This window comes from Periplaneta americana, chromosome 6, assembly GCF_040183065.1.
Source record: "Periplaneta americana isolate PAMFEO1 chromosome 6, P.americana_PAMFEO1_priV1, whole genome shotgun sequence".
In the NCBI taxonomy this organism is placed as follows: domain Eukaryota; kingdom Metazoa; phylum Arthropoda; class Insecta; order Blattodea; family Blattidae; genus Periplaneta; species Periplaneta americana.
Window position 1 is genome coordinate 148,192,030 of NC_091122.1, and position 19,569 is coordinate 148,211,598.

General features: G+C 35.4%; 1 protein-coding gene across 1 annotated transcript; it reads right to left on the minus strand.

Annotated features, from left to right (window-relative positions):
• Nucleotides 1–886: 886 nt before the first annotated feature.
• Nucleotides 887–17,008, minus strand: LOC138701905 (probable pyruvate dehydrogenase E1 component subunit alpha, mitochondrial). The gene is made up of 5 exons (XM_069829269.1): nt 16,861–17,008; nt 8,787–9,005; nt 3,197–3,445; nt 2,641–2,889; nt 887–1,185 (listed from the first exon to the last, which is right to left on the minus strand). The coding sequence occupies exons 1-5, from the start codon at nt 16,960–16,962 to the stop codon at nt 997–999; spliced, it is 1,008 nt and encodes a 335-aa protein (XP_069685370.1). The 5' UTR covers nt 16,963–17,008; the 3' UTR covers nt 887–996.
• Between the last annotated feature and the right edge of the window lie 2,561 nt (nt 17,009–19,569).

Consider the following 19,569-nt stretch of genomic DNA (forward strand, 5'->3'; position numbering starts at 1 on the left):
GGGCACTAGTAGAAATACAAGTTATTTGGCCGGTTTTTCCAAGTATTGTTAGAAAATTTAACGACTGTTAAACTCTAAACAGTTTATTAATTAATAAAATTGTATGTTTACAACACCAGTTTGGTTTAACAGATTGTTAATTTTAAATGTAGGATTTCGGGTAGTTAACTCGTTTAACAGTTAGTTAAATATGGCCGATGTCTCCACAGCTGTTCGAACAGAAGTTGCGAAATTAATATTTTGTGTCTCTCTGTAGGGAATGTTTAGCATATGACTGGTAATATAACATTTAAAAAATACTTTGGACTGTTTAAATACATCAGTGTTATTTTATTTCTTTCGTATTTAGTATCCGTAATAGCAATGATGAAATATAACCTTACTTTGTAATTATTATTCAGCACGTCACCTACAACTTTCATTTGTCAACTGTTTGTTTATGGAGTGTGGCCTACTATAACAGGTTGTCATTTTATGCAAGTTTCATGACTCACTCTATAATATAGAATTTAAAGATTAATTTTAGCCAATCAAAAATTGTCTTACATGTGTAGAATCATTACCAACTGCTGTTGAGTAGTTAAAATAGTGCTAATAGACGTTATAGTTAAGTGTTGGTTATCTTAAAACAAAATTATGTTGAACAAATGGAAAATACATTAACAAAGCGTTAAAAATAAACAGACTGTTAATTTAACATTCGTTAAGCAAAATTAAACATTTCTTGGACAAACTGGCCAATTATCTGGTAAAAAAAAAAACTTAGATTGTCATCTATAATGAACTTGAACAGTTGTAAACTCATGAAATGTGTGCAGAATATTTTCTGCTTTACGTGTCATGGAGGTATTTAAATGAGAAATAAATTTAAAAATATCGTACCGGTATTAAATTTCAATTTTTATTTAGAAATATTACAGATATTAACATTTAATAATATCAACAGTGAAAAACATGAACATGTAACACTATAAATTTTGTACGTCGTGGAACATATCAAGTTGTATTAATAGGCTTGCCTACATTCTTTACCGGGTGCATGTCCCATGGAGCAACCCCACGAGTAATGTTTCTTATTGGGTTGCTGTATACATCAGCCACCAATTCCTCTGTGGGTGAAAACTTGTCATCCAATGCTTGTTTCGCTGCTTCCTCAACTTCTTCCTTTACCTTCTTCTCTATGGCCTGAGTAACAAATAGTTCAGTTCAGAATTACATTTTCAAACATCAAATGTACTATGACAATTTCCGACTTTCTAGCAGAAATAAACAATGCACCGATAATTAGATTGTAGAGAAACTGCAGCGTTACTACCCGACTCTTGGCCGAGCCACACGCAGACTCTGGTTATGCAAACAGCTTGTTATCGGTAATTCGGAGCGCAGAATCGATAATTCGACACACAACAAACTGTTAATATAAAATATTGCTGAATATGTGAAAATCTAATTAATTTGAATTACAGTGAGTATTCTAAGAGCTCATCCTGCACAAAAGCAGGAGGCCTTTGCCCTGATTTATAAATTCACTCAATAAAATAACGCAATAGTGAAAACAAAATTGGGAAACAATACCACAGTAAGATGCTTAAGATCTTGGTTTGGATTCAAGCACATCAAGAAGCTACATAATTAATTATGCAATTTTATGATTTGGCACAAACATGATTGAAAGAATTATATATCGATGCAGCCATAGTTGAATGGCAGAGAAATCTTACAATTGGACTAAAGGTAAATAATCTATTTATTAACACCATGTTGTTTGCTGACGATCAAATTATTTTTACAATGTCAGAAAGCGACTTACAGCGTGCTGTCTACAAACTAGAAACATGTATGATGAATTATAATCTAAAAATTTCTAATAAAAAACTAAAACTATGGCATTTTTGGGACCAGATCATTTATGATGTAAAATCGTCATAGATAAAGAAATTATAGAATAGGTATCATTTTTCAAATACTTAGGCTGCACTATTACATATTTAAAAGAACAAGACGTGGATATAAAAATAAATAGATTTCAAAGTATGTGTGGAACAATTATAAGAACACTAAAAAATAAAACGTTACCTAAAATACAAATAAAATTTTATAAAACACTTGCAGTCCCATTACTCACCTATGGCTGCGAAAATTGAACACTAAACAGAAATAACAAGAGAAAATTAGAAAGCAGTGAAATGAAATTTCTTCGAAGTGTTGCAGGCCTCACATTATTAGACAAACAAAAAATTGAAGATAAATGCAATAGATTACAGATATATAATCTTTATGAGCGGGTACAAGCACAAAAACAAAACTGGTACGAACACATTCAACGTATGGAATATTATAGACTTCCTAAAATCCTCCTCAATTACAAACTTATTGGTAGGAGAAGCGTTGGAAGACCTAGAACCCGCTGGATAGATGACATCATCCTTTGAAGTCGGAACAGGCCTTGAGGCCTATACCCTGAAGCTGAAGAAGAAGAAGATGATTGAAAGAAATGCTGCATATGGTACGTCACTGGTCAAGACACTATCAGCCAGAAGAAATAAGCATTTGAAATGAACACATCAATTTTGAAAAAGGCAGACTCCTTGGCTTTATCACCTAGGAAAATCTATATTTCCATATTCGATTTTAACATACCTTACACTCCTCTTCTGTAGCAAGTTTTCCTGCAATAAGCTTCTCTTTGAGGCTCATTATCGCGTCACGTGTTTCACGAATTGCTTTTACTTCCTCACGAGTCCTGTAGCTAGTTCCTGGATCCGACATTGAGTGTCCAAGGTAACGATACGTATCAGCCTCCATCAAAAATGGACCATTACCCTTTCGACAGTAGTCTAAGGCAAACTTCATCCCTTCTCGCATTGACAGAACATTCATCCCATCCACCTACCATGAAAAAGAAGTTACATAACCTTATAATCCACAGTTTCAACATTTCTTCTTATACGTGAGTCAATCACCACTGGTAATTAAAAAGATAAATTTAATGATAATGTATCATATTTTATGGGCATACATTGGCAAACTTGGCCATTGTTGTGCAATATAATACCAAGGTAAGAATACAAACATACATGAACACATTACATGAAATATCCTCCACTGAAAAAAACACTCTCTACTCTGCTGGGTTACTGGTAGAGCGTGCACAGTCAGATCACATAAAACATTTCTTGTATTTGTTAAGACTTACCCATAAACCTGGAATGTACTCGCAGCGTGTGTAATATTTTGTATTAGCAGATGAACCCTCAGCTTTCGTTCCCATGCCAAACTTGTTGTTCTCACAAATGTAGACAACTGGAAGTGAATGCAGCTTCGCTAGATTGTAAGATTCGAACACTTGTCCCTGATTTGCTGCGCCATCACCATACAACACGACACTCACATTATCTTTGTTGAGGTATTTATATGCAAACGCCATTCCAGTTCCTACAGGAACCTGGAAATATAAAATAAACTGACGTTAAGTATCAAATGAAAGTGCAGTCTTTCTCTATTTTTTATCCTTTCTCCCAACAGAAACTTGTTAGAGCTTTTAGCTCATTCAATTAGTAAATCATAATAAATTTACAACCCTCAGGTATGGGGATTTGGTGTTTTGAAACGTTAGTTTCTTCTAATCATTTTATATCTAGTATCGGTAATGTTTTAGTTAGTTTTATATCAAGTTCGGATGTGAGTTTTGTGTTGCTTGTAAACTCTGCTTCCTTCTTTGACCAGTACCGGTAAGTCTGCTATTTCATTTCATCACCTTGTAATGCCGTGTGAGATGGAACCCATTAAAATTCAAGTAAAAAGCAAAAGTTTGATTAGAAAACAAATCTTAGACTTCAGTTTTTGTAATCCTCATTTTTAAGTAAAATCTTTGTCATGACAAAAACCTTACCTACTGAAGACTTAATTTCACACTTGAAACCTTTTTCCTACTCTTATTACAGTTAAAACCTCATTTCGACATTCCCATTTTAAGGAATACTTTGAAAAGTCCCAGAAGAACCAATTAAAAATATTGAAGCGATTCACGTATTTAAGGAAAATCCCACTTTAAAATACATTGTGGTAATGTCAAAAAGACATCTGATTGAGGTTCTGGCTGATATGTACCAGTACATCTATTATCAGTAGAACCCGGATTTTATGTACCGGTAATATCAAAATGAGAAATATGTACATAAATATGTAGCTAAAAATGGCAAAATATGTAGATAAATATGTAATAAATAAAAAATATGTAATTTAAAATCTAAACTTTATTAGATGCATTTTTGCATACAGGTACTAATAAAAAATTACATGTGCACTGTGATTCAACCTCATTTAATAAGTTGTTTGGAGGCGCAATTAATAATTAAACATTTTTCCATATTTTCTGCTGTCACTGATCGTCTCGTCAATGGAACCCATATGTAGGAATCATCAAGTTCAGCTCTAGTCCTTTCCATTGTGTCAGTGTAGCAGGATTTCAAATAATTTTTCCGGAGTGTTGATTCATCCGGAATATTGAAGTTGCAGTATTTGCGTAGGAATGCTTGAAACTTTGGAACTCCAAGTTTATACCATGGTATGTTTGCAGCAACCATTGCCATGCACAAATTTTTATGAAATTCACTGGTAGAAGACGAATGTTTCAGCATCACTTGTGTAAGAAAAAATTGTTTCTTTTCGATGGAGCACGTTTTTTATTTCTCACATGAAGCTCAATTTTTAAATGCTGTTCTAATTGTGATTTCATGGAGCACTCAATGCGTTTGTCACACACTTTGCACAACACTATCTTACCATCGTAGTAAAGGAATCGTTAATTGAAATCCAGTCTTTTAACTTGGATGCGAATTGCAGTAGACTAGCTACTGTACTTGTATCACTTGATGTCGAAATAAGCTTCTCAAGAAAACAGAAAAAACTGTTGTTTTCTTTTAGAGCAACTAATTGGGGGTATTTGTGAAAAACGGTCCTACCCATAGGGTAACTTCTGCTCTTTCCTTCACCACGTTAGCAGTACAATGACCCACCCTTCGCATTGGCAATTGTTCCTACTTTACCATTACTTCTTAAGGGATATACAAACTATTAGCATTGCAAAGAGATGTCCATTTTTTGACAGAATACGTTATTATTTTCAATTTTTAAATTATATTATTTATGCGCTAGATACGAAGGGATAAGCTTTATAAACAATTTTAAAACTTATAACTTAAGAATGAAGTAGAGGGAAAATTAGTGAAAAAAAAAAAAAAAATGTGTATTCTTTCAAAATATGCAATATCCTTATATAAAAATACGTAATGTATGCCAAAATATTTATTATGCACCAAAATATGTAACTGAAAACTTCGGAATAATGATCTCTTTGATATGATTCGCTAACATTTTAGCTTCTTTATAGCTACATATATAGGAACAGAATATATAATTACATAAAATCCGGACTCTAATTTTATCAGGCAGTACATCACACTTGACGATAGCAAGGGGAAGAACAATATTGTTTTATACATCTGAAGTCTGATTAGTGTAATATATTACTAGTCGACAGTGTATGCAATGGAGGGAGAAAGGAACTGGCTACTCTATCCCATTATCTCCTGGCTTAGTTGCCTCATGGGTGATGCTTTATTGGTGTCACTTATGAGATCCAAACCAACCTTCGGACAGTTGACCAGACAACAATGTCAATATAGGTTAATGGTGGGAGTGTGGAAACATTAAACATATATAGAAGTGTTTCTTCTTTAGAAGTTAAACTAAATACAAAATTGGACACAAATAACCGGCCCGTCTTATCTTGGCAGGCACCTTTGTTTACTATTACTGTTATTTCTTCTCTCTTGGTTATTCTTTTGTTTTCAATTATTATTTATTTGTATAGTTGGCAGAATTGCATGGATCCATGGATCCTTCTAAACTGGGAAGTAAAGCTGACCTCGTATGGGGAAAGTTGGGTACCAGCTCAAGTGAAATAAGGTGATTCATCCCAAACCCTGTATCATTTGCAATTAAATGATTTGCGTTTACAAAATTCTATGTCATTGATGAAAACAAATTACAAAACTTTGCAAAACCAGTATTGTCTGTAGAAACTAAGGGAATGGAAGCTCATGATGACATTATAGTAAAAAATGGGGCATTTACCAACGACACTCGAAATTATTAAGCTTTTCTGTTAAAATTCTACAAGAAATGTAATGTATTTAATTATATTTTAATCACAGTGACAGTGCTATGGGATGATATTTCCTGTAACACATAAATTTATTCCAAGTTATGTTTATAATTATGTTGCTAGAATCGACGACATTTGGGAAGGGGTCATCTGCTATATGCGTCCATTGAGCTCTATACTGAACTGGAGGCACAACTCAATGCTTTAAAAGCGTGACGTGAATGCTGAGTACCTGAGCGTATTGCTATCTCTTTCTAAGATAGTGTTGTCCTGTCTCTCTTGCAGTGAATGTTATAGTACACTAACGGTATTTTTTATTGCTTACTGCACATGTGCAACATCAACCTCACGAAAGACTAATTGAAAGACGTTAGTTAGAAAGAGAGAGCAATACCCTCACCAACAGTCACGCTTTCAGACATGAAAGAACATTGCGGTGGTGCCGCATGTTTAGTGTAGAGCTCACTGTATGCACCGTAGCATTTCTGGCGATTTCTGACACGTGACGTTACAAGCTTGTATAGTAGAACCAATCGGAATCAGTCTGTAACGAGTTCGTTTGTTCATGTGTGTGTATTTCAATGCATTGAATGAGTAAAACTAACATACACTGTGTGTGTGTGTGTGTGTGTGTGTGTGTGTGTGTGTAAGATAAATAAATGGAAGGAAAGACTGTAAAAAGACAAGTACTGCACAGGCAGGCGCGGGAAATAGTGTTTAAGGTGTATAATTATTTTAAAAACGTTGACGAGCAGAACGCTGCCGGCCATCATGATGCTGGCTGCAACATAGCCAACACGCAAGGAACGACTGCAGAAGCATGTATGTGGTTTTGGGAATATTGTTAGTGAAGAAAAGAGTGTTTGTTTGGTATCATACTTACAGTAATCAGCGGCTAATGTCATTATTGTCTTTTGAGAATTTAAATTCTCTCTTGTGCTCTTTGTATTGAGCTTGCGCGTTAAGTACGATGTGGCAATGTTGTATTCTGTCTTGCTCTCTCTATCTGTTTCTCTCGACGCGCAAAGGATAGCAGACGACCGCCTTCCCAATTGTCTTTGACTTCAGGTTTTATTTTCGGAATACATTGTCGCTAAAAGTAGGCTACATTTGAATGATTCCATAATAATAAATTTGATAACAGTCACAGTTCTGAGGAACGAGTTAAGCACAATAATAAATTGATGTTCCAGTATAACCCTAGTACAATTCGCGGGTGCTCGTGTAAAGGGAAGTTGATTTGGCTAAACTGGAATAAGTACAGATTTGAACTATCCACAATTACTTTTCTCTTGTGTTAAAGAGGTTAAGTTATTCTTCCATCTATGATACAGTTACAGTGCTCCATATTTTGTGACAAAGGGGTTTTGTTCAGTACCAAAGGAGAGAAGTTTACATACCTTGCAATTTGACTTAACCCACTTTACACGAGCACCCGCGAATTATTTTACATTTATCTTCCTAGAAATGTCATAATTTTACTTCACACGGTAAATTTTTATAATACAATAAACTACAATTTCAAGTTTAACTGCTTCTTAGGAATCGTCTTCAGGTTCATTAAAAAGAGCCTGGTGATCAATGACCAAAATAACGTTTAAAAATTGTATTGTTTTAAAATATTTTACTAAGATCTTTGCCAGGCTAGCGAATTTGTCTTCAAAAACGTCAAGTAATGTGTAGTGTAATGGGTAATCGTTTTTTTTTTTTCCATGTTTTATTTCTCCATAACGTAAAATGTTTAATAGCAGGTAAAATGCAGGGGCGAATGCTAGTCACAAAAGTTAGGCTTGCTCTTTTATTCATAGGGGAAGATGGAAGGATATAATAATTCATAATTAATAAAAATAATCAGACCCATATAGCCTAAATAATTTATTTTATAATTATGAAATCATTGTGAGTCATGGATCATATTCGCTTATCAGATGTAGAAGTTCGATATAATATAAACGTGCCCAACAAAACAGTTTATTTAGTTTTTTTCGACCCTGCCAACCAATGACACATTGTTGTATTGAGCTGCACTGAACGAGCGCACATATTCTCTATAATGTGTCTTCTCTTGAATAGTCCTTCGGCAAAATGGATTTAATAATAAGGTTTCAATAACACACAATTCCGAACTCATTGCAATACTTCAAATTAATGTTTAAGAATTAATAATACATGCAGGAGCTAACACATGCAGTCCGCTCATACAATTACATTGCACTCGCAAATCACAGCACATTCCCGCTGTCAATACTGCTCTGTGTAACGTTAAATAGTCGTTGGTGTAGCTCTCGGACCAGAGCTTCAAACAACACATAACAGAAGCATGTGCGCCTAGGACGGAAGGCACTTGCGCGCGCATCATATTCTCGCTATTTCTACGTCTTTCCTGTAGCTCCGAGAAACGAGCAAGCGTTGCGATACTTGCGGTGTGCAACCTGAGGATGGTATTACGCCTATACAATGTTCCAAAAATCAAAATAAATTTTAATATACGTAATCCCATTTTGAGAAATACACATCCTACGAAAATATTGAGCTTGCGCAGCAAGCATAGCATGCACTGAGAAATCGCCCCTGGTAAAATGTTATGCTTATTATTGTTAACTTAGGAAAAACTTACATGGGCTCCAACAATACCATTGCCTCCAAGAAATAAGGGGCTGTACAAATGCATAGATCCGCCTTTTCCACGAGAACAGCCCGTAACCTTGCCCATTAGTTCCGCGAGAATAGCTCGAGCTGCAATTCCACACATATATGCCCACCCATGGCATCGGTAGGCTGTCGTGACGCAATCGCCAGGGTTCATTACTGACTTGATACCCACACAACAAGCCTCCTAAGAGAAACATGCAATCACTTCACATTTTCCGCTGTTCTCTGAAATAGTATTGTCTGAGAAAAGTTGTTATACAATGTATAATTATAAGAATAACAGTACCATTAAATTACACTTTTCATTAAACACACATTAATTTCTTCATATTCACCGTATTTTGAGAGGTGGTAGTATACGGAATTCCAAAGGAAAAACTTTATGTATGCCTAAATATTATGTACAGGGACATCATTTTATTTTTACTTCAATTTTTATTGTACCTGAGTTTTTTAATGTACTTCACTCTCACCCCTTCTACTAATGAAGTTCAGCCGTCCTCCACACAGATCCAAGACCGCATATACAGTCATAGTAGCCTTACGGTCATAGTAAACAGTACGTTCCAAAATATGTTCGCGTTTTCCAGTGACGAAAGAGTTTTCAATATTGAATCATTTTCGCACAGGTACTGTCGTCTGTTTGCCTACGTCGTATACCGGTTTCCCCACCAGATTTTACTCGCCAGCTAGTGGCTGGGCTGACTTAGCTCTTTTCTGAGAACATTAATTTCTGTTAAGAATTGGACGTCTGCGTTATATTATACAACTGTTTAAAATAACTTAAATAAAAGGGCCTCGTTAAGTAATTAACTGTCACGTGATTTCCCCTCTTTCTACGACCCTGCGACATAACCACTTGGACGGATAATAGATAACATGTCTCAGTAATTTTATCTTTTCGGATCGGGCAGAAGTGAAGATTGAATTTACAGTACGTACGTAAGGTACTGTTATTGCAAGTTATCTTGAACCTTCTGAGCGGGGACAGAGGGGCAGAGGGAAGGAAGCGCGTAACGCGGGTGGAGCCAACTGAGTTGTTTGCGCATGCTCCGCATCATAATCTCTTGTCAGAAACATAGTATTATTTCTTTCACTGCGTACCAGTAGTGTTAACATGGAGCAGCAACCACAGGGTAGTAATTATGGTGAAATCATACCACTGCGGAGAAAAAGTAACGCTGTTATCCATAGCGGAGAAAGAGAAATTATCGCAAATATAATCAAATTAAGAGTTGCGAGGAGGAAAAATTAAACATATATTTGCTGGAACCTCTTGCTAAGGAATATGAGAGAGCGGCTAAATACTCTGGCAAAGGTATTAGTTCCGTGAAGAGAATTAAAAATAATATTGAATTACAACCGAATGAACCTCACATTACTCCGGGAAAGAAGCCCTAATGTTTAGAAATTATTGCTATAATAGTTATGTACAATAGTGTGTGTATTGAGAGCGACATAATGAATTACTGTTGCAAGTTATTATTTTCTTATAGTTCTAATAAACATATTATTTCATTCCAGAATTAGACTTGTGTAAAGTTGAAGTGGACGACTTCGATCAATATGTTATTCGGGATACAATCGAAGAATTCTATCGTGTTCAGAAAGTAGTACCTACGATTAAGAAGATAATTCCGAATGGATGATGCCATTGGCGAAATAATTAATTTTGAAACAAGCGATGGTGGCAGCAATGATAGGGATATGGATTGTGTATAATTGTAAATTAATGTAAATTCAAATAATAAGCCTGTAAAATATTGTTATAAGAATATGTACATATTAGCTGAAGGTATAAGTCATGCAGGCCTATATAATGTATAGAAGTAGCTGTAGTAACTCCGCCATTGCCGGTCCCCAGCCCAGATGAGAGAGGAGTGTACACACGATTATATTTAAATACTTACTTATTACAGGTTAATTAAAGCTTGCTACGAAACCATGTTCTCCTCTCAAAACCGGAGTATCGAGAGAAGATGATGTCTGTATTGAACCAAGTTCTTTTACAGTAGAGAGCCGTAAGGTAAAAGAACCAACGTTTTCTGAAAAGAGTCACGTTACCCGAGGGAGGGGCATCCTTGCCGTGTCGTTACGTTGATGAGTACATGCCGTACCGAGCAGTTCCAAAGACAGACTTAGGGGATGTAAGGTTCAAGATAACTTGCAATGACAGTACTCTTTTATAGAGTAGGTACAGAAATTATTTCAACATGAGTTACTGATACGAAGTACGAACCTGGTAATTGGAATTAGGTACAATAGTCTATAGTGAGATAATATGCACATTAGAACTGAAGCCTGTATCGAAATGAACGGCCATAATTTTCAAAAATGTGTTCAAATATCCATATTATGATTATTTTTCAATTTAACTTCATTCTCTATAGTGTACGCTAATGTGCTGTAGACAGTATAATATACACTACATAATGAATATGTCCGCATGGACAGCTCAGTTTGTGAGTAAAAACACTCATTATTAATACTGTACTGTATTTTGATTAAACAAAAAACCTAATTAAAATTATCAAACTCAAAAGCGTGATATTTCCTAGTTTACGTAAATGGATGAACTACTTTTCTTCCCTCCTGTACCTAGTAAAGTGATTTGTTTGTATATTACGCCAGTATCATCGAACTCCAGTCGTGGAAGGGGGTAGCAAACGGTGTTTTCGGTTTTCAACCACTATTCAAAGGTATAGCCAGGTTAATATTACAATTGTTAGTAAAAATAAAATGATGTCCCTGTATTAATCCCAATGGTTTGCGAGAAACTGCTATTTGAAAACAACAGACGTGAATGTCTTTTTTTTCCATCCGCATAATGACTCACATTAATGCAGACACAACCAAAACGACGTAGTTGTACCACAGTCTAGTATATACAGCCACGAAGCTCAATACGTTCCGGTAGTAAATAGGCTATGCATCCATAGATAGTTGCTAACACAGTCTACTATATACAGTCGCGAAGCTTGAGGTGATTTTTTGCAAATCTCGTGATAAAGCGCTCCAAGCGGTTAGCAACTAGAAACAATAGACTGTCCACGGTCGACTTTGGACTGTGTCGTATTTCCATCGAGTGCTAGCTCGTTACGTATTTCACATTGATGCTTATGAAATGTTCGTTATTGGTTGTAATGAAAATGTTAATGGCTAAAATATAATAATTGGAATAATAATATTTTACTAGAGACGTAGAAAAATTAAGTTTGCTTTAATGAAATTTATTGATCACGTTTTATTTTCAATTCTGGTGGGATTATTATTGCTTAGGCCTACTTTTTTTTTTCAAAGGATATGTTTTTAATTATAGCTGTTAATTTTGTTGTTATTTTTATTTCTTATTTTACTAGAGACGTAGAAAAAGTCTGTTACAATAAAATTTATTGATCACGTTTTATTTCCAATTCTGGTGTGATTATTATTACTTAACCTCATCCCACTTTGTTAACTACGTAAGCCTACACTACAAGTACCGGTACATGTAAGTTACTCCATTAATTCATATTTCCATTATTATTGTTGTAAAGGGAAATGAAAATTAATATTTTTTCGCTATAATCTTGAATGAGTGAAGCGATTGTAGTAAATTTCAGTTCGTTTTGCACAAACAAAAATAATATTAACCTATTTCTTGCAGGTATCTTCGAGTTTATGGTGGAATTTAATATGCTTCATTAAAATAATAAATTAACTTTATGCAATTAATATTTCAATAATGGAAGGAAGGTGTTAATTTTTCCAAAAGAACACAACGAAAGTGTAACATATTTTCTCGTCTACAAGGAGAGAGATCTGCGATGATGAGGCGATAGTAGCGATCCTAGTGGTGGGCAACTACCCATGTTTGCATTTTTAGTACATATTGAGCTTCGCGACTGTATATAGTAGACTGTGGTTGCTAACCACTAGGATGGCTACTGTCGCCTCATCACAGACAATGCGAAATTAGTACCTGCACAATCAATTGTTCCTAGTACCCTCACAACTCAAGCTTCGTGACTGTATATACTAGACCAGCCGTGGCGAAAAGGCCATGGTGCTCCGAGCCACTGTGTAAGCTACAACGTGCATAGCACCTATGGAGGGAGGCGGACAACCGAAGGGGAAGTTGTTTAGGACGTGTAACGAAGAAAGAAATGAACAAGAAAACATAGGACACATTATCACAACCTAAAATTAACTGTCTTCAGAATGTCTCTGCGACAAAGTTTAAAAATCAGGAATTATGTCACTTACTTCCAATCGTAGTTGATCACGAAGGTATTTGTCTGTCAGTCGTGATCTAAATTTGATTTTTACTACTTTCATTGTTGAAAATAATTTTTCACAAACGTAAGTTACAGCGAACATGGCTTCAACAGAGTAAGTGAAAGAACGAAGCTTCAAATATTTATTTTTTTCCAAAGATTTGAAAAGTTCAATATCTGTCAAGTCCTTACATCTAGCTTTCATTTAACGTCACATTGTAAATATGTGAGTTTAAATTGAAAATCTAACCGCATTATTCGTACATCTGCTATAAAAGAATCGACGTACAGAGATGATAATGATAATAATAATAATAATAATAATAATAATAATAATAATAATAACACTTAACCTTTTAATGTTTCATCAGTAACATGTAGTAACTTATAATGCCGTTTTATGTTATACAACCGTTTTCGTAGTAATATTTGTGAACAAATCATACATTTAATATTTTCATATATTGTAAGCAAAAGAATGCATCCTCCCATCCTACTTGAAACTTTCGTTTTTTATAGAGGTACATGGTTTCGAGAGAGATATTGCGACGATACGCCACTCGCAGGTCCGAGACAAATACAAATAGAACGGAGTTTGACTCCAGTGAGTGAGAGGGTGGGGGTTGTAGGTAGGAAGCGAGAGAAAAGCACTGCGAGCCACAATGTGCTCGTGAGTCGCATTTTCGCCGCGGCTGTACTAGACTGTGGTTGTACTATCGTCTTTGTCATGTCAGCCCATTTTGACTCCATGCTTCACAACTGGAACGGCTTCCATGCCCTACTGGGTGATGCCGGCAGGAAAGTATACAACCCGCACTAGAGAAGTATTGCTATCCCTGTCTTTCACATAGTTAATACTGCGCTGGAGGCGTTAGATGGGAATAAAATGGAATTTTTTAGATATTAATTTTGTTTAAATGCTTGAAAACCTCTAACCCGATTCTTAATATGAGTTTTCGGTTTATGTCAAATGGAATTTTAAAGTCATTGATCTTTTAACCTTCTGCAGTCAAAAAATTATCTTGTTACATAATGTATCCTGTATGAAGTCATTGCGATGTCGGAACGATTACCAAAGAAAGTGTTGGAATGGTTGCCGCCCGAGAGGTTTAAGAGAGGGAGACCTAATACTACACGGATTCAAAGAAGATTGGAAGAAGAATAGTGGGCTAACAGAGAAGTTTGGCGAAAATGTTTAAAATTAATTTTCAAAAACTAGACTATTGGGTACTGAAAGATGTGTACACATTGTTAAATTCTTTTAGATATATAAATATAGTGCTACTTTTTACAGGTTAATAGCTTCATTGCCATTCTAATATTTTGAAGGGTAGGCCTATTTCAGGGTTTATCATTTTCAACATTTTTTTAAACCTTAATGAACAACTCTACTACATTGAGGAAAAATTTGTGATATTACTATTTATATTAGCGTCCATTGTGCCTGCTAATATATTTCAATTTAAAGTGAAACTGATTGCACTTAGGCCATGAATTTTTCCTTTTGTAAATGGTGATAAAATGTACTAAGAACACAATGCTTGTGATTTTTACTTGGTTATTTAATGACGCTGTATCAACTACTGAGTTGTTTGGCATCGATGGAATTGGTGATAGGAAAATTGTATTTGGCGAGATGAGATAGAGGATTCGCCATAGATTACCTGACATTCGGCTTATTATTGAGGAAAGCCCCAGAAAAACCTTAACTAGGTAATTAGCCCAAGCGGGAATCGAACCCACGACTAGGCGCAACTCCGGATCAGCAGGCAAACGTGCTACCGTCAGAGTTACGCCGGTCGCTTTGTTGATGTTTATTTGATAATAAATAATATAAACTTGTATTTACTGAATATTTACCTTAGAATGTACAATAAACAAAATTTGACATGGTAAAACATCAATGCTATGCAGTAGGACTATTAAATATTTATATGTATCAAAATAAGGTTGTGTATATTTTGCTGTGCAATTATATGATTCATTTTACACATAATGTCACAACAATGATCCGATATATTAGATTCGGTATGATAATTAATGTGTAGGCCTGTACTGGGTGTTCATTTCAAAGTGTGTTATGACGTCACTATTGTGAGTCAGCGATTTGAAGCGAGTTTCAGCTTTTATGTCAGAGAAGTTGCCTATTAATCGAGGCGTTCAATATGAACTTGAGAACGTGTACTGTATAACTTGAACGTCGTAGCAACAAATGGCGGTCTGTACGGTCTGTGTGCTACCATAACCTCTTTCGAACTGTGTTTTGCGCGGGCAAGTCGTACGCAGGGTATTTGTTATCATCCGTTGCATACCGCAACATTCCACAACCCAAATCAAATGCTCCGTGTCCATGTTGACCATCGAAGTTAATGTCAACAAATACGTAAGTAATCGTCTTAACTCTCTCGCCATATCCCGACAGTAAGAAAAAAACTCACCTCAGTACATGTTTCCAAACAGTTCACATTCCTGCCACTACCGGGGTTACCGCACGTATCGGTACGTACTTCCAGAGTCCGTGGGTATCCACGGACTCTGCGCACTTCAGAATGAACGCCGTACTTGCTAGGCAACTTCTCTCGCATTTAGGTAATACGCCTCTGCGGAAGTGTAGGAAGATTGAATTCTCTAGGCTCACAGGCTAGCCACATGACGACATACAGCGAGCCATGACACACTTTGAACTGAACACGCAGTATATGTTAAGTATCAGAATGAACTCATCAATAAGCTTTAGTTACTAGAGTCTATTTTTTAATTATTTTATCTTGCGAGTTGCACCCAAATGCTATGCACGAAGTCACCATTCTACAATTTTAAGCAGCTTTTAGCTTCATATAGCTGAAAAAAATAAATCAGAGAATGTAAATTTAAGTTCGTTCAAGACCACACAGACAACTCCATAGGACGACATGCTGCAGACAAAGACAGCGATACTGCAATATCTATTTCCCTGTCTGCTTCAGTCTCTGCCGCATAAGACCGCTAGAGTCCGTTCCAGTTGTGAAGCATACAGTTCAATGTGTTAGCGATTTTTATGGATTGAAGGGGTGAGTCTCATTCTAGCTTTCCGACTTCGAGTCTGTGTCAGGAAGGTGGCAGCCAACCAGTGATCCAGTACCTCAATGAAATTTACCCTGGGCGTTGGATCGGTCGCGGTGGTCATTTCTTGGCCAGCGACGACATCTGACCTTACACCATTAGATTATTGTTTCTGGAATTGGCTAAAAAGGAAATCTACAAGCACAAAGTAATAAAAGGAAGGAATTCCTTGCCCGTGTTTAAGTGTTTAAGGAACCAGCTCAAATTAGCAACACGGCACGTGGCTACACGAGCTGCAAAATGCATTGAGATTGATGTTGACATTTTTGAACATGCTGTGTATGTGTAAAGACAAAGGGACAGTTAAACACATTATGCAGGTAACAATCTCTTAACTTACCATCAGCTGTACTGTTCCCATTCTTCATGATTTCGATTGGTTTTCTTCAAAACCGTTAAGAATAAGACATGTTTATATAATGATTTTCCTTTAGAATCGCCCAGACTATCACCACTCAAAATAAGGTATTTTATTTCTGAATCTATCTATATGTTTATCATGTTTAATTGGCTGGAAAGTTTCATCATGGAATTTTTTTTAAACTTAAAAATAGTTAAAATATATTTTAATTAAAAAAGAGTTAAAAGGTTAAAATATAGCAATATTTTACAACAACCATTTTATTTTTAATGTTACTAAATAGATCAATGTGATAATTTGACATGAATTATTAGTAATACCTGGGCGACGTATAAATGTAGAAATCCGCGAACATGCCGATCTTTGTAAAGCTGGGAAGCGGTGTTTTCTATTCTCCTTATTATAGACATATCGTAATACATCTTCAAACCTTCTTCTTTGGAAATGGTTGTTGTTAATTCTGGTCCCGATTGTAGTAAATGCAGTTTATATTCCTATGCAAATAGATAATGTAAATCAGGTAAGACTCCCAACACTATTTCCTACATGCAAATGACAAGTTATATAGGCTAAATATTTAATAAAGATAATATTCTTATTTCTAGGTAGTTGCGCCAAGATAAGTATTTAATACTAAGCGTGAAATATGTACTGTCTCAGTGTAAGGAAATACATTTTTGGTTACTTTGAAGTCGTATTGCCATTTCACGTATAGGCTTATACGTCTAGTTTCATTTTCTTCACTTGCGCGATAGATAGAATAATATTATGTCCCCCATAACAATGAGACGATCCAATGTGAAATCTTAATTTCAGCGAAACTTTTGGGGAAGCAGAGTTTCTGTTAAATATACAGAAAAGTACATGGATATTTGCTCGGAAAAAAATGTAACCTACGGTTTGCACACCTCTGCCCCCCTATTACTTCTGTTTTGTTCCATTCCACAATCTTTCTCGCTATCATAACTTAAATACTCGGTTACATCACGATAATATGCTAGAAATTCCACCCCACACATCATCTCTCTATTCTTCATCTTTCACTGTTGCTACTTCTCGTCACTGGAATTCTCTGCCGCCTGAAGTCAAGGGCTGCCGAACTTTGATTTCTTTTAGATATAAATTAGAAGAATATCTTATGATGAGTTGCCAGACCTAACGCGTTGCAAATATTTAATGCAATGTATTCCACTGTGTTTATTTTAATTTTTTGTTTCTTATTTTAATTGAGTATACTTAATTCAATTGTCTTTAAAATGTTATTATGTGAATAGTAGCCCATTTTCGTCTAATTTAATGTTCATATGTTTACCGCAGTGTTCACTTTTGTGTATTCTTTATTCAAATCTGTGTTTATGACTTTATCATGTAAATCGTGTTTATTTATCACTTAATACCAATATGTATTCCACTGTGCTGTTTTTTTTATTTTTTTATTGTGTACATTTTATTCGATTGTCGGTTTCTGGTTTAATTATGTGAATCCTACTTACTTGTAATTTAATACTAATATGTATTCCAATGTGTTTATTTCTATTTTTATTGTGCACATTTTATTGAATTATCGGCTTCGATTTTATGTGATTCTTATTTTATTCTAACAACATTAATATATATTCCACTGTGTTTATTTTATTAGGTACATTTTTATTTAACTATCTCTTTTGATCTCATTATGTAAATCGTATCTCTATGTAATTTATTAAATCCAATTCAGTTGTATGTTCAACTATTTAAGCAAGTTTCAATCCTGCTTGAGTGTATGGCTTCAACTCTACCAGGTTAAATAAAATCATTGTAATTATTATTATTATTATTATTATTATTATTATTATTATTATTATTATTATGCTTTCTGTATAGTGAAACTTAATAGGCCTATTGAACATTTCAGACTATCTACTTCTAATCAATTCAATGCGTGTACAAGTAGTATTGTATTGAACTATGCCCATACAAAACAGTAACTTGCAGGAAACTAAAGTAAATACTTGTAAAAGTCATTACGGGTAACTCGAAAGTCGCTGATGAAAAATTATTTCCTCTCTGCGTCAAGCATTTTGCTGTAAGTAGACTTTTGGCTACTACGACACTTTTCCGAAGAAAGGCCATTGTTAGGCCAATGTTGATCCCAACAGTTCACTCCAAGAGGGCACTGTTATGATCATCAAATTCACAAACTATAAACTTGTCTGTCGCTTTGAAATAAATTAGTTACGAAACATTAAGTCGCATCTAAGCTCAATTCACATTTGCTATAATTCACACAAACGCAAAACCATGGTTACAGTTCAATTGTTTAGGCCCACATTTACTATTACCAATATTAATAATTGGTTTTAACAAATACCTTACTATAATAATACCGGACTAGCAGCATTGACGTGAATGAGAAATATCGCGGACCTGACATCTAGCGGAGCGGCGTGAAATTACGTCCACAAATACAAAATATATTAACATAGCGGGAATCGGACTATTGTTAAAAATGTGAGGTACTAATGTGGAATAATATACGATACACTTAAGAAATATTGAATAGTATTTAATGTAAAATTATTTTATATCAAAACTGCATATTATGAGAAATATTGCTTTATACACGCATTGCTGACAACTGCAAAGATAAAATTGGTAGTAATCTGATGCTTGTAATACGAGGCGCATCCAGAAAGTAAGTTTCCCTATTTTTTTTAAAAGAACACACACTTTCAGGAAAACATTGATTGGCAACAGGTACAGCAATGTTTCAGCTATTTTTCAACATAGCCACTATCAGAATTGAGACACTTGTCGTATCATGGGATCAACTTTTGTATCCCTCTGTCGTAGAACTCTGCCGCCTGTGAATGGAACCAGCGTATGACAGACGTCTTCAGCTCTTCGTCGTTGCCAAAACGCCCACCGGAGGACAGGAATTTCTTGAGGTGCAAGAAAACGTGAAAATCGCTGGGAGCAAGATCAGGACTGTAGGGTGGGTGATCAAACAACTCCCAGCCAAATTCCGTCAAAACAACTGCTGTGCGCCG